Raw genomic sequence first — 14,990 nt, 5'->3', positions numbered from 1 at the left:
TTGTATCGAAAAATGAACTTTGATCGTCCTAAGACACGTGTTCTTTTTACTTCAAAAAAAAAAAAACCAAATTCTCCACGTATTTTTACACTATAAAGAAGCTTTCTACGGGTCTGCCTGAGAAAATTTAATTTTTAACGACCACCCTACTAATCAATAATTTTTTTTGTTCAGTTGTTGGGTAATTAATTTTTTATTTTTTTGAACTTTTAGGGAAACTAAAATGTTTTGTCATTAATTATAGTTATGAGTCTGGAACTGCAGTTTCGAAGCGAGGATCGCGTAAATTAAAATTTCTAAGAGAATTTTTTTATTTTACAATTGGAGTGAAATTATTTAAAAAATAAACAAAAATAATTCGAGTAATAAATTTTAAAATTAATTGTAGAGTAGGATTGGATTTCAATTTTAATATTAATTAGATAGTGAGTACTATTAGCAAGTAATTAGAAATTTAATTAAGATATTAATTATAAATAAAAAAAAAATTATTATTAAATAAGTTTTGAAATGAGGGGTGTGTTGAAGACGTTACTCAGGTACACAGGTGATTACACTCTTGAATTATCTGAAATTCAAGTGGTGCACTCGAGTGGGTTCGAGCTGTCGAGAAAACTTGCGTAGGAATAAAAAATAAATTTATCAAGTAGAAAAGTAGACGGACGAAGAAAAATGATCCGCGCTCTAGGGCTTCAGTGGATCTCCAAAGTAGTTTTCGCGACGAAAAGCTAATACACTTACACGACTTTTATTTTAATTAGAAAATAAAAATAATAGTAGGAGTGGAATGTAAAATAAAAAAAAAAAAAAAAAATGTTATAACGTCGGAAAAAAGTTGAGTCAAGTGAAGATTATTTGGCTTTGATCCGACACTCTGAAGCCACCGGAATCTCTGGTGCTACTCATCCACCCTCTTTCACTTCTCGCGTCCCCTAAAAAGCTGCGCCGGACAGGTTCGATCCCCCGTTGTCACTTTGCGCCGCTAACGAGAAAAATTCTTTTGACTTGAATCGCGTCTAACTCGAGTTGAAAAACTCTCATCCCCCGTTTTTTATTTTTTCTTTTGCCCTTAGAAATTTTTTTATTCCTTTTCAGTTTGTTCTCTACTTTGATTACGTGGATTAAAGGAGGTGCCAGAGGGTGAGACTGAGTATGGAAAGTATTAAGTACCAAGATTCATGTACTCACTATGAAATCTTGCGCCCCTAGTGGCGAGAAGTTGTTGCAGCCGCTGGAGGGTTGATTTCGTAGCTTTTTCGTGTCTGTCACGAGCTTTTGCTTGTAACCTTAATTCCATATCTGCTGTACAGCAAACTTCTCCACCGCTGCTTATTCCACCGCATGATCTTAATTCTCGTGCTGAAAATACGAAAAAAAACAAATTTTATAATCAATCTATCAGTTTTCTATCAATAAATAATTTCCTCAACATTTTCATTAAGTGAAAACATATATTTTCTTTGACATAAATATAAGAATAATAAAAAAAAAAATTTTTCCCTTCATGCTCACACTTCCTCTCATGAAACCAACGAAAGAAATCGGGTTGTCTTTTAAGAGAAAGAGGGAGAGACCGGAAAATGCTTTTGTTAGAATTTTTTTTTTTTCTATTAAAGACTCGATCAATTTTCCACGATCACCGCACTGGGATTTAGTCACCAGACAGCATTTCTTCGCTAAGTGATGATCGATATCCATTTTTTTCCCTTTTCATTTTTCTGACACGCAAACAAAAAATAATCTCGAGTGTTTATTTATTTTTTTAATAACTTGTATCTGAATTAAAGCTGTTTGTTTTTGAATGTCGAGTTTAAGAAAACAGAAAGTTTAAGAAAAACAATCTGTTAGAATGTTTACCCAGGAAATACCATCGGAATGGTGTTTTTTTCAAGAGCACGGTAAATGTAATTTAGTTTGGCTCGAAAAGAAGATGAGACAGACTGCGTCGAGTGGAGTGGAAGCTGGACTGGACTATCGGAGCGGGTAAGCAAAGAAACATCTTCAAAAGTCGTTTTTTTTATTCCCAGAAGGGTTTCTGAAGACATATTTACTGTTTAACTAGTTTATATGGAAGACGGTTTAAACTTTACAAGATTTATTCCTTGTTACAATTACGATAAATTTGAATTTAAAGTGTTTATATACATATATTTTGACGAAGATGTTTAGATTTATTTAGTTTAAGAGGAAATTTACTTTAGATTGGTTTTATAATTGTAGTTAGGAATCAATTACCAAGTGATTTATAAAGTTTTTATTAGATTTTGTCTCTTGTTTAATTTTTTAAATTCAATTTTAAATTTATTGTGATAGTCAATTTCATTGTGGGAAAGTCATTTTTAATGGAAAGAATTAATTTACTGTTGGAAATTTTAATTTTGGTGGGAGAAAATTAATTTTAAAAAATAAAAACGGAAAATCATTTTCTTTTCAGTAGAAAATTAAATAAACGCGGGAAATAAATTTTTTTTAAATATGAAATTAAATAAAAACTTGGAAAATCGTTTCTTTTCAATAGGAAATTGAACGAAAATTTAGAAAATTATTTATTTTAGGGAAGAAATAATAATTATGAAAAATGAATTTAATTTTGGCGGGAGAAAATTCATTTTTAAAAATAAAAATCATGTATTTCATGGGAAAATCATTTTCTTTTCAGTAGGAAATTTAATAAACGCGGGAAATAAATTTTTTCAATAGAAAATTAAATGGAAATTTGGAAAATAAATTTTTTCAATAGAAAATCAAATGAAAACTTGGAAAATCGTTTCTTTTCAATGGAAAATTGAATGATAATTTAGAAAATTATTTTTTTTAGAGAAAAAATAATAATTATGAAAAATGAATTTAATTTTGGCGGGAGTAAATTCTTCTTTAAAAATAAAAATCATATATTTCATGGGAAAATCATTTTCTTTTCAGTAGGAAATTTGATAAACGCGGGAAATAAATTTTTTCAATAGAAAATCACATGAAAACTTGGAAAATCGTTTCTTTTCAATAGAAAATTGGATTAAAATTTAGAAAATTATTTTTTTTAGAGAAAAAATAATAATTATGAAAAATGAATTTAATTTTGGCGGGAGAAAATTTATTTTTAAAAATAAAAATCATATATTTCATGGGAAAATCATTTTCTTTTCAGTAGGAAATTTAATAAACGCGGGAAATACATTTTTTCAATAGAAAATCAAATGAAAACTTGGAAAATCGTTTCTTTTCAATAGAAAATTGAATGAGAATTTAGTAAATCATTTTTTTCAGAGAAAAATAATGATTATTATAAAAAATTTCAGTTTACAATTGAAAATTTTTTTCTGTTTAAAAAAAAATTATTATTATAATTTTTTTAATGGCACAAATCAATCAGAGTCTGAAAAATGATTTTTCATAATTAAAAATAAATTTTCAAAAACAACAAATGAATTATCGCAATGAAAATATTTATTTAAAGTTAAGAAATAATTTTTCGACCGCTGAAAAGGTTAAGAAGGCAAATAAATTAATATAAATAATGAAAAATACTTTTCAGCATAACAATAGATTGACTTTTAAGAAGTTTTTCCCTCTTTGAATGTTAAAATGTTATTCTCCCGAGGATAGCAGTAAGAAAAACTTTTCACTTAAACTGTAGGATATAGGGAACGGATGGTGAAATCCTCAGAAAATACAAGTGGACAAATAAAAGAGACGAGGGTTAATATCTGATAAAAAATAATAAAAATTTTCTAGTTGTTTACAAGGCATAAAATTATAAAAATAATGTAAGATTAAACTTTGCGGAGATAAAAATCTAGTGGATGGTAAAATGTTATTTCAGAAGTGAAGGGGATGTTCTGCGGGAAGGAGAGATAATTTTCAAGCAGTTTAGCTCCTTGAGGCATCTATATTGCTTATCAACAGATATCCGACATCTAACGCCTTAGCTAATTTCAAAGTTCACCAGTCCCCGGATCCCGCTGTCGTCACCGCCGCTGCCACACCCTCGTCGCGATCTTGAACATCCTCCAAGAGTCATATCCCAGAAGCATCGACTGCTGAAAACTTCTCGAGGCGAACTCCAGACTCATTTCCACCGGCCACTCCCCTCTTTATTGCCTCTCGACGGAAAATTATATAATTTTTTTTTACTTCAAAAAATTGTCCTGTTTTATTTCAAGGAAAAGTAATATCATAAAAGTTGATTTGTCTGGAGTTTTTTTGTTATTTATTTCCTTTTTCGAGCGACAAAAATGTAATATAAATTCTTGGGAAATATTTTGTGTAATAATGGAGATGAGGTTGAGGATTATTACGAGGCTTGTAGCCAAAATTTCCGGAGCATGTTTTAGGCGGATATCTGCAGGCAATTTGTACTCTACTTTAAACTTCCGCGGTACAATTGTACGTGTAATATACGCGCATATACTTTAGAGTATAATGGGATATTGCAAGAGGTTTGTTTGTGTCCTGGGTGACTCACCCCTCGGGCGTCTCTGAGTCGCGACGTGTTTCCGAACTTTTATTTTTTTTTTCTTTTAGCAATTTCCTTAATTCAGACAAAATTCATAGGCAATAATTTTCAATGCTTCTTAATACAAAAAAAATTTCTTTAGCTCGATTACTAATCGATTGTTCGAAATAAAAATAAAAATTTCACGGGTGACCTCAAAAATTATCAGAAAAATATTTAATAATTTTTTCCATATTTTTGAAACTGGAAAATCGATTTAAAAAATTGATTTCCGATAATTTCACTTTTGAAAATCGATAAAAAAAAAATTTTTATTAATAATTATAAGTGATACTTAAATATAAGTACCGGGAGCAGTAAATTCTGATAAAAAGCGCCAACTGGAGCAAAATAAAATTTTTTATGAAACAAGTCTTTTACTTTAGATCGTTTATGAGCATATCCGAAGAAAAAAACCGAGAAATCGATAAAATAAATTTTATAAGCGGAATATTACACGTACCGATGGCTCTGTCTAGCACCTCAGCTTTTATATTTAACACTCGATTAACTAAACGGCTGATAAAAAAGTCTCTGTGTGTAAAAGGTCAGTTATATGTTTATTTTTAATGCACCGTTTTGTGTCGTTAACATAAATATATCACCCGGGACTCAAAATAGCATCATCATAAATAAATAGATAATTAAATAAATAAATTATACATATATGTATACATACAATAAAAGTCTACTGAAAACGTCCCGTAATAAAATAAAATTTTATAGCATAGCCCAGTGTCAAATTTTATCTTTACATATTCATATATATATATAACATAGAATTGAAAGATCTTGTTTCCATTACACATGAGCAGTAAAATGCTTTGATGTTTTATATTCCAGAATCATCAAAGAAAGGGATTCTTTTTCTTTATCTTTGAGAATTTACAAATTCCAACCCCTGACAGGATAGTAGATAAAATTCGATTAAATCCCTATTCGAGGGATTCGTTTCCTGCAGTTATATATACATATATATATATGTATTTCAAATTGAATCTATTCTATTTTAATTAAAAAAAAGTAGTATTTAATTTTTTAAATAAATATACCTATATATCAATAATAAATAAAAGAGTATATATGTAGGTATTTATTTGCAGATTAAAATATATTGTGTAGTTCCTTCCGCTGACAGTGCAACACAAGATATATCTCAATTCCATAGAAAACCGAGTATTTTATTGCAAATTTTATCGCGTCATTCAAAACCAGTCATGCGATTATGACTCTGCTGCGTCGATATATATAACTACTAGGGTACTGAGTAAAAAGAGCTTTGTTTCTCTGTATAGTAGTCATAGTTATAGAGAAATAGAGTACAAGGATAACTGTCTAACTCATTCTCATTCTCATTCTCATCCTCTCCCATTTTGTCACTCTCATTTTCTTTCTGTCCATCCAATGCTATATATTTATATAGATATATATGTACACAGAAAAAAAGGATTTCTTGGCACAAGAATTTTTTACTCGCCCCAAGAAAATTTTTGCATTATGAATTGAAAACAGAAATTTTCTTACGGCGAGAATGGATTTTCTCAGAGCAAGAAAAAACTTTTTGAGTCAATAAATTTTTTCTCGTCCCAAGAAAATTTTTGTGTTCAATTTATAATACAAAAAAATTCTTGCGCCCAGAAATTCTTTTTTTCTGTGTAGGGATAGGAAAAGTTACGGATAAAAAGTTAAGCGCCATGGCAGAGTAACTAGGAAATTTAAAAAAACTTTTATCCTGGCACACACATGTCGCATGGGAACGCGTGTGTGCGTATCGTAAAATATTTTGCAGCAAAAAATTAACGAAAACTTTATGGTTATTTTTATTACGTGTTCATTTCCATTTATTTAGGAGGTAATTAAATGACCGATAATATAAACTGCCGCGAAAAAATAACGAAATTTATTTTATTTTTACACTGACGCAAGTAATTAATATTTACAATTCAAATAGAGACGCGGGAAGTGTGGGTTTGCTTTTTGAAACTCATGAGTTTATTAACTGACGGTCGAAAAAAATGCCGTTTGATTTATAACGATTGATATTTTGGTGCCGACATTAGAGAATTATTGAGTAGTTTTTATCAGAGTTGACACTGGGGTCAATGGCTGATTTAATAATTATCGGGTGTAAGTCCTTTTATTATCTACTTGCTAATTGATGATTAACCTGATAAGATTAATATGTATATATATAGTAAATATATCAGTGGAAAAATTGAAAAATTTCTAGCTATCGCTTTTCAAACGGAAATTCAAAATTTACATTTCACGTTTCGTAAATTTGAAATTTTCGCGGTTAAATCTCTATATTTTATGTATTAATACTAGATTCGTTTACAGCAACGTCAAAATACAGGTTATCATTATCGACACTTTCAAAGTCACCTGTCATCCGATAATATCAAATTTTTACTTCCGGTATTGAAAAACTCTGATTCGGTTGAAAATTTCATTACAATCTGTCACGATAATTTTTGAATCACTTGGAAAACTGAAAGTTTTTATTTGAATATTTGAAATTCATGTAAAAATTACCAACGTTATATTTAAATATCAATATTCGATAGACAAAATTACTTTTTACTCATAACTTTTAATAGGAATAGTGAGTAAATTATATGAGAAAAATATAAAATAAAATTTCGCATCTTTGTGCATATTGAAAATTCGTATACAATATATTTGTATATATATATTGTTTAGCCTAAGGCACCCCAAAAGTGATTTCTCGAGCATCAATGGCACGTGGGTTGTAAAGTGAGAAAGACGGATGATAATATGGTGGTTGTATATTACTATATATATATATAGTATATATAATATAAGACAGATGAGAATGAGAGACTAAGACAAGACAGTAAGAGAATATAAGCGTCTTTGAGAAATTGAAAATAGGGACGGAAATTAATGGTATAAACCCAGCGGGCTGTCAAATATTTGCACACTGACGGAATGAACAGATTTAACTTTAAACTTTATCCGACTGAATATCCTCCTTGAATAATAAACTAAAAAGGTATTTTACAATTATGCCTATCATTATTTTATCGTAAATAAAATTTATATCTTTTCTGTTTATTTTTTTACTTCTTTACTGGGTACTTGGTCTTTTTTTTTTTTTTTTTTTTTTTTATTGAGATCAGGGAGTAAGTAGTTCATTAAAAAGGGTTTTATATTCGCAGAACGGCTCTACTAGTTTATAATTTTTTGTAAAGTATGCCTATTAATACTGCGTGTATATAACCAGCTACTTACTTATACACTCTCTAGACTACTATACTAGTCGTTGAATTTTCTGCAGATGTTGCAAAGGCTTTCTCACGACTTAAAATTGGCTACGAATATTGCGCTAAATGAAACTCGTAAAAAACTAAAAAAAAATTTAACTTTAAATAGAAAAACAAGTCAGATTTTAAGTTTCAGTATTTATTACTTCCTATATTATTATAACTGTTTGAAAAAGTACTTTATAGAGTAAATAATAGTTATTTAACTTCAACGGAATAACCGATTTTTTTTATTATTAAAAACTTTAGTACTTTAGTTATTGCGAGGAAATTTTTTCAAATAATATCCGATTTTGTTGAGTTTTCATTGTAATTTTAGAATAACTCGGAAAGTATTGGGTCTATGGAAAAAATGATTGAGGCAACTTTTGTAGGAAATTTTATCCTCTACAAAAAAGGTCATGATAAATTTCTACGTAAGTTTAATAGTTTCTGAGAAATTTCAATTTAAAGTAAGACGTGAAAAAATGGGTATTTAACTTGGTGACTTTTATTGGAATACTTTAAATAAGGATTCTGATAAAACCATCAAAGATACGATAAAAATGATAAGAATAAAATTTGTAGAAAATTTAATTTCCTACAAAAAAGGTTATCATAAATTTTCATGTAAACTTGATAGTTTAAGAGGAATTTTAATTTAAAAAGACATAAAAAATTTATTCTTCACTTAGCGACTTTTTTCCGTGTATTAAAAATTTAAATTACGGCTAAAATATTACAGATACGACGAAAATGATAATGGACAATTTTGTTGCAAATTGAATTTCCTACAAAAAAGGTTCAGGTAGTTTTCCACGTAAATTCGTTAGTTTAGAAGGAATTTTATTTTAAAGTAAATCGTAATAGAATTTTATTAAAAAAAAAATCTTTTAAAGCTAAAACACAAATGAAAATTAATCCTAATCAAAGTAGACACGTAAAAAAAAGTTTCGCGTGTAGTTAACACGACTACCATGATGGTTTTAACGGCAAAGTCTAGTCCATATAACACAGAGAGAGTGGAGAGAGTAGAATTGAGACTGACTATAGATGCCAGTGGTTTCGGACTAGTGGAAGCGAGAGAGAAGAGAAGAGCAAGCGCGAAGGGGAACTCTCACGCAATGGGGTGAGAAGACATAGGGTTGCTAGGAAACACCCCTGTTCCACGTGTTATATTGCATTACCCGTTGGCAACTCCAGGGGCAACTCGAATCGGTCGCACAAGACCACGATTTCCGTGCCGATCTGCGCTCTACACTCGCTCGGCTCTGCTTTCTGCCGTTCTTTCTTTCGCCACGCACTCCTTCTATCCCTCAATCCTCATGAAAACTTTTAATACTCCTTTTAAAAACTTTAACTCATTTTTATTTCTCCCGCAATCGAAAATATTTAAATACGCACATCAAAAAATATAAATTGTCAACCGCGATAAATTACTAAAACTTTTTCGCGTTTCGCTTGATAATAACCCGACACGCCTCTATTCAAAAAGCCTCTAATTTAAATAATTAATAACCGACAAATCGTTTCCTCTTACGAATTTTCTCCTTTAATTTCCAAGTCAATTAATTTCTTGATAAACCGAAAATTTTAAAAATATTTCCTCGGATCTTAACGTAACAGGTGGCCAGTGAAATAGACAAGTAGTAATTATTTTTAATTTAAAATTCATCGGTTCCAAAATTTCCTTCGCCTATTTCCCACATGTTACATGACGCAATGAAAAAAAAGATTGAAAAAAAAAATATTTTAAAAAATTAGTCACACAAATTTATCTCTTATTTAAATTCGTAAAACGACGGGCTACACTCGATTACATATTCAGTGACGACAAAAATACAACAGGTTTTTCATAGTATAAACTCGTTTAGTTCGTCATTACAATTCTGTTGGTTATCATAAGCTCGTTCGTCAATCTTACGACGTGTCTGCCAGACTGTTGGCCTGTTCTACTGCTTCTATATATACGTGTATATATAAATATACAAATACATATAGATATGGATCTGTATATATATATATGAGTACACAACACACGCTTCTGTATGCCTACTGTTGGATATGTCCGCTAATACGTACATTGTCAACACACACTCTATATCTATATATCTATATATGTATATATATATATATTTGTATATATAGATTGTACGCAGTATATTACCTAGTAAATATGCAAATGCGTATGGTACTCTATCGAGATGTTGGCAGTGAGACGACTCAGTCCACTTAACATTCACTCCATTCATAAGGTATTCAACAAAAGACATGACATTTCTTTATAAATTTTTTTTTTCTTATTCTATTTTGTGTGAATTGTTAAGATTTACATACTCAATATTTGTCAATCAATTTTTAAATTTTTAACGAGAAAAAAAAATTTTTTTCTTTTATTTGACATTTAAAAAAGGCGGGCGAATAGGGGATTCAAAAATTTTTTTAATTTTAATTTAAAAAATATTTTTTTTCAAGTGACGTACGAAAAAAAAAGTTTCCATCAAAATTGAGACGGGATTGAAAATTAATTTTATTTTCTGCCTTCGAGGGTCGGTTGAAAATTTTAAAATTTAATTATTGGGCGGCGAACTGAAAAATCTGGAAAATGCTCTAAGATGGACACTAATAAATGTCTGAAATTTTGAAAATTCATCTGATAAAAGGACAAATTGAAATAAAAATACGTAATATTGTAATTGAATAGGGATCAAAAATTTTTTTAATTTGAATTTAAAAAATATTTTTTTTCAAGTGACGTACGAAAAAAAAAGTTTCCATCAAAATTGAGACGGGATTGAAAAATAATTTTATTTTTTGCCTTCGAGGGTCGGTAGAAAATTTTAAAATTTAATTATTGGGCGGCGAACTGAAAAATCTGGAAAATGCTCTAAGATGGTTACTAATAAATGTCTGAAATTTTGAAAATTCATCTGATAAAAGGACAAATTGAAATAAAAATATGTAATATTATAATTGAATAGGGAGAAAGAAATGATTTGTTGAATTTTAGGCCAAGTGAGTGGAAGTGAATAACATCGGGACACAATGTATAAAATAACGCAGGGTTAGCACTTCCGTTGGAGTAAGAGTGCCATGGGAGAAGAGCGGAGGAGTGATCCCTTCAGGAACTCTCATGGCCAGATGGAAATGCAAATAAAGGGGGCGAGAGCCGCACTAGTGTGGAGCTCATGCTTGTATTGGGTTTCGTGCCGCGTGAATGGCTCTCGCTTTGCGACAATGTGGCGTCGTGTACTTGTACTTAGTCTACAAACGCACATGCACACATGTCCTCATATATACACTCACACATATATATATCATGTAACCCCTCATATTGCCATCAGTAACTCTAACTCTTGTCTACTCGTAGCCCCAATCTCCGATCCCCAATTCCCTACTCCCTTTTTTTACCAACTCATACATTTACGCGCTTATCGATCAGACAATTTCTACAATTTATAAATGTATTACTATTATTTGTCCATGAAAATATATGTCAACTATTGAATTATTTTTATCAAACTTCCAAATATTTTTTTTTCATCAAAATTTTATTTTTCCAATTATTTTCCACCCCTCAAAAATATATCAACTATTCAAATTCTTTAGAAATTTTTTTCATTTGATATATAAATATAAAAAAATTTTTAGTAAAGTTGATTGCAAAAATAATTTAATCTTTTTTATGAAATAAATTATGATTAAAAAAAAGTGTGAAAATGAAAAAAAAAATAATTGGAGCTTGTTAAGAATAAAATAAAATTATAGAACAAAAGAAGCTGCAAAAAGGGTTGTTTGAAAGCGTAATTCGACAAAGGGTGCAAAAGAGATATCGTTAGTGCTCAATCCATATATATGTAAGCCGTACATATGTATATATGTATATATGTATGTATAGATGGAATTTTATCGAGGGATTTACAGCGACGAGAGTGAGAGGGAAAAGGGAATAGAGGGTAGATTACCCAACGAGCCGAGCACAATTTTGTTGGTCACGTCGCTCCCGATTTTTCATTCCATCCTCTCGTCCTGACTCCTTGCTAACGCAGCCGCGGTCAATGCGCCGAGTGAATTCCGTGGAAAATTCATATTCGCGATACATAACATAACGGAGCCTCGTGTTTAAATATTTATTCCGACCATCTATTATATAAATTTTTTTATTTCATTACCCAGCGTTTAAATCTTCTATCATATACATATATATTTATATATTTTAAGTGATTTATCAAATTATTTTTGAGTAAAATAAAATTCGCTTGGGTTTAATTTAAAATTAAACGTTTCCCGGGAAAGTTCGACGAACTAAATGCATCGTCGTCTGGGTAATGTTGATGATGTTTAGAGAATTGCAGCGTTTGTTGTTTAAATTCCAGGCCACCCGTGTGCTTACAGTTAAGGCTCCTTTATACAGACGGTATTTAAACACAAGATTCTAATTTTGGCAACTCGCTTGTACAAACAATGAACCGTAAATATTTTTCATGGTTTAAATTTTTATTTATTTTAAATATTCATACCAAAATTAACACGCCAGCTAAATTATTTCGACTACAATATATATTTATATGTAAATGTAAATAAATAAATATATTTACATTGATTAGCGATACGTGGAATTAATTAATGTCAGGAGGTTTCAGTTTTAATTATGTAATTAAAAAAAACGTAGCGATAAATATAAATTCGCGTGTGTGTGTGTGTGTGAGAGAGAGAGAGAGAGAGAGAGAGAGTAAAGTAGGGAATAACGTCGCGCTCGTCCGGAAAACCGCGCCCGTTTATGCATATTACGTTGTTGTATATAGTTGTGTATATATCGTATATATATACAAGGGGGCGAATTGATGCTGCTGCCGACACGGTGGCAGAGGCACGTGCGCAATCGAGCGTACGTGCTCGTTGACGGGCACAACGTGGAAAACATCCGCCGACACCATCTCTTTCACACCAATGCACACCTTCCTCACGCGATTACTATTTGTTACTAATTTATTTTATTATTTATTTACATTGCATTTGTGCGAATATTGTGTTTATTGAAAATTTATACCGGGGGTGTGCGAATCAGATAATTCGTCGGTTTTTTAAACTATTAGTCAGGTCAAAAATCCTGTACCCGATCAGGGAACTGGTACTCGATCACTTCATGTATTTTTATATCTATATATTTAGTAAAATTTAGTAAATATATCTATAGATATACGAATACATGAGTGATCGGGTACTAGGTCTCTTACCTTAGACTTTTTAAGGCGAAAAAAATTATTGCGCCAAGAAATTTTTCCTAATCTTCAGAAAATTTTCGTCTTCAATTTAGAATTTTTCTGTGTAAGCTTTGGAATTAAAATTTTAGTCCATTATCTACACAGAAAAAAAGAATTTCTTGGCGCAAGAAATATTTTGTATTATGAATTGAAGACAAAAATTTTTCTTGGCTCAAGAATTTTTTTCTCGCCTAAAAAATTTTTTTCTTGTTCCGAGAAAATTTTTTTTTACCCCAAGAAAAGTTTTGTTTTCACTTTATAATACAAAAAATTTCTTGGGTCAAGTAAAAATTTTCTTAGAACAAGAAAAAATTTTTTGTGCCAAGAAATCCTTTTTTTCTGTGTATCCAGTGTTTGATTTTTCGAATCCTAATTTTGAAATTTTTTTAGTTGCTATTTATTATAATCATTTTTTCCAAAAAATTATTTTCTCTATCGTCTAATTAAAATCTTTTATAAAAAAAATCTATGAAATTTTAGGAAAACTGACAATTGATTCGAATTATATTCGATTCGATACGAAAAATTTACACATCCCAATATATATAAATTTTCACGGATGAAGATAAAGAATTTGAAATTTATCACGCGGATGTAACTTTCACATTTTTTAATTTATTGAGCCTGAAAAAAATATTTTTCCGTGAATATGTATATCTATATATATATTTTATTCTTATATGAGAGTTAAAAGTCTCAATAATATAATAACACGGAGCACTTGAGCGATGTGGAGAATCATCATGAATAGAAATAAAAGGTGAAAAGGTTTTCTGCCACCTTTTAACGTCCTCGTGCGCAACAATGACTTGGGTGGGCCGTTAAAAATGTCCGGCCGCAATTGTTATGGAAAATTTACCTTTTTGTTACATTATAACTATTACTATTATAATGAAAAAAAAAAAAATTTCGACGCTCAAATTTATTTCCATAGAAATTTATAAATTTTTTTATAAAAAAGTATTCAACTACACATGATCCGAAATCCCACAGAATATATTTCAATTATTCCCTCCCAAGCTAACCTCACTTTTCGACACAATGCGTTTTTATATCCCGTTTGGTGACGGAAGTCCACAAGTATAAAGTTGTGAATGATTTTTCTAGATTCAGCTGCCTAGTTGGCGGTGGAATTTTTTGAAAATTATTAAGTGATAATTTTTATCGCGGCTGAGAGCTAAAGATGGCAGGTGAGAGGTTTGTTAACCTCAATAATTCAAAGCTATGCAAATAAATAAGATTAAGTGGAATGAAATGAAAGATAAGAATGAGGTTTTAAAGTATGATAATAAAAATAATATTTTTTTGCTACTGATTTACAAATAATATTCAACCAGAGCCATTGGGTGCAGCTGTGACTCAGCAAGAGCAAGTGTCTTATCTATGTCATTACCAGGTCATGCTGTGTGTGGAGAAGTATATATATAAATCAAGTATATATATATACATATATATATATATATATACATAAATGTGTGTGTGAAGGAGAGGGGGATATTTCAGATGAAGCTTTTAGGATCTCATCACATATATAACGCACGCACATATATACATATATATTAGGGTGGGTTGAAAAAAAACTTTTTTTTTGTTTTTCTTAGCATGGGAGTAGAATTTGTATCTTATAAAAAAAAAAATTTTTCAAGAAAAAATTTTTTTATTCAATATTTTGAGGTGGCCCACTCGTTTTGTGAATGAATAATTGATTAAACGGGGTAGTTCCAACGAAAAAAATTATTTTTTGTCCAAAATCGTGGAAAACATCTAATAATTGTCGAATGTGATTTTTTTTTACTTCACTCTAATTTTAATTCAAAAGAAAATGCTTTTCATTTTTGAATTTTTTATTTAAATTACAAAAATAATAGGAAAAAAATTTTTTCAACTCCTGACTTTCAATTAGCTTTCAAGGGGACACCCTACAGATTCTAGAACACCATGTAATTTTTTTCGTTGGGACTACTCCGT

At 30.2% G+C, this 14,990-nt stretch overlaps 1 protein-coding gene across 1 annotated transcript in view; it reads right to left on the bottom strand.

Annotated features, from left to right (window-relative positions):
• Positions 1-14,990, bottom strand: part of LOC130671443 (glypican-6) — a 71,941-nt gene that overhangs the window by 10,835 nt on the left and 46,116 nt on the right. Inside the window, exon 2 of the mRNA XM_057475335.1 lies at positions 1,189-1,359. Coding sequence (XP_057331318.1) covers positions 1,189-1,359 — 171 coding nt within the window. The remainder of the gene's footprint in view (positions 1-1,188; positions 1,360-14,990) is intronic.

This window comes from Microplitis mediator, chromosome 7 (assembly GCF_029852145.1).
Source record: "Microplitis mediator isolate UGA2020A chromosome 7, iyMicMedi2.1, whole genome shotgun sequence".
In the NCBI taxonomy this organism is placed as follows: domain Eukaryota; kingdom Metazoa; phylum Arthropoda; class Insecta; order Hymenoptera; family Braconidae; genus Microplitis; species Microplitis mediator.
The sequence above is the reverse complement of the archived record's forward strand: the minus strand, read 5'-3'. Positions and strand labels throughout refer to the sequence as shown.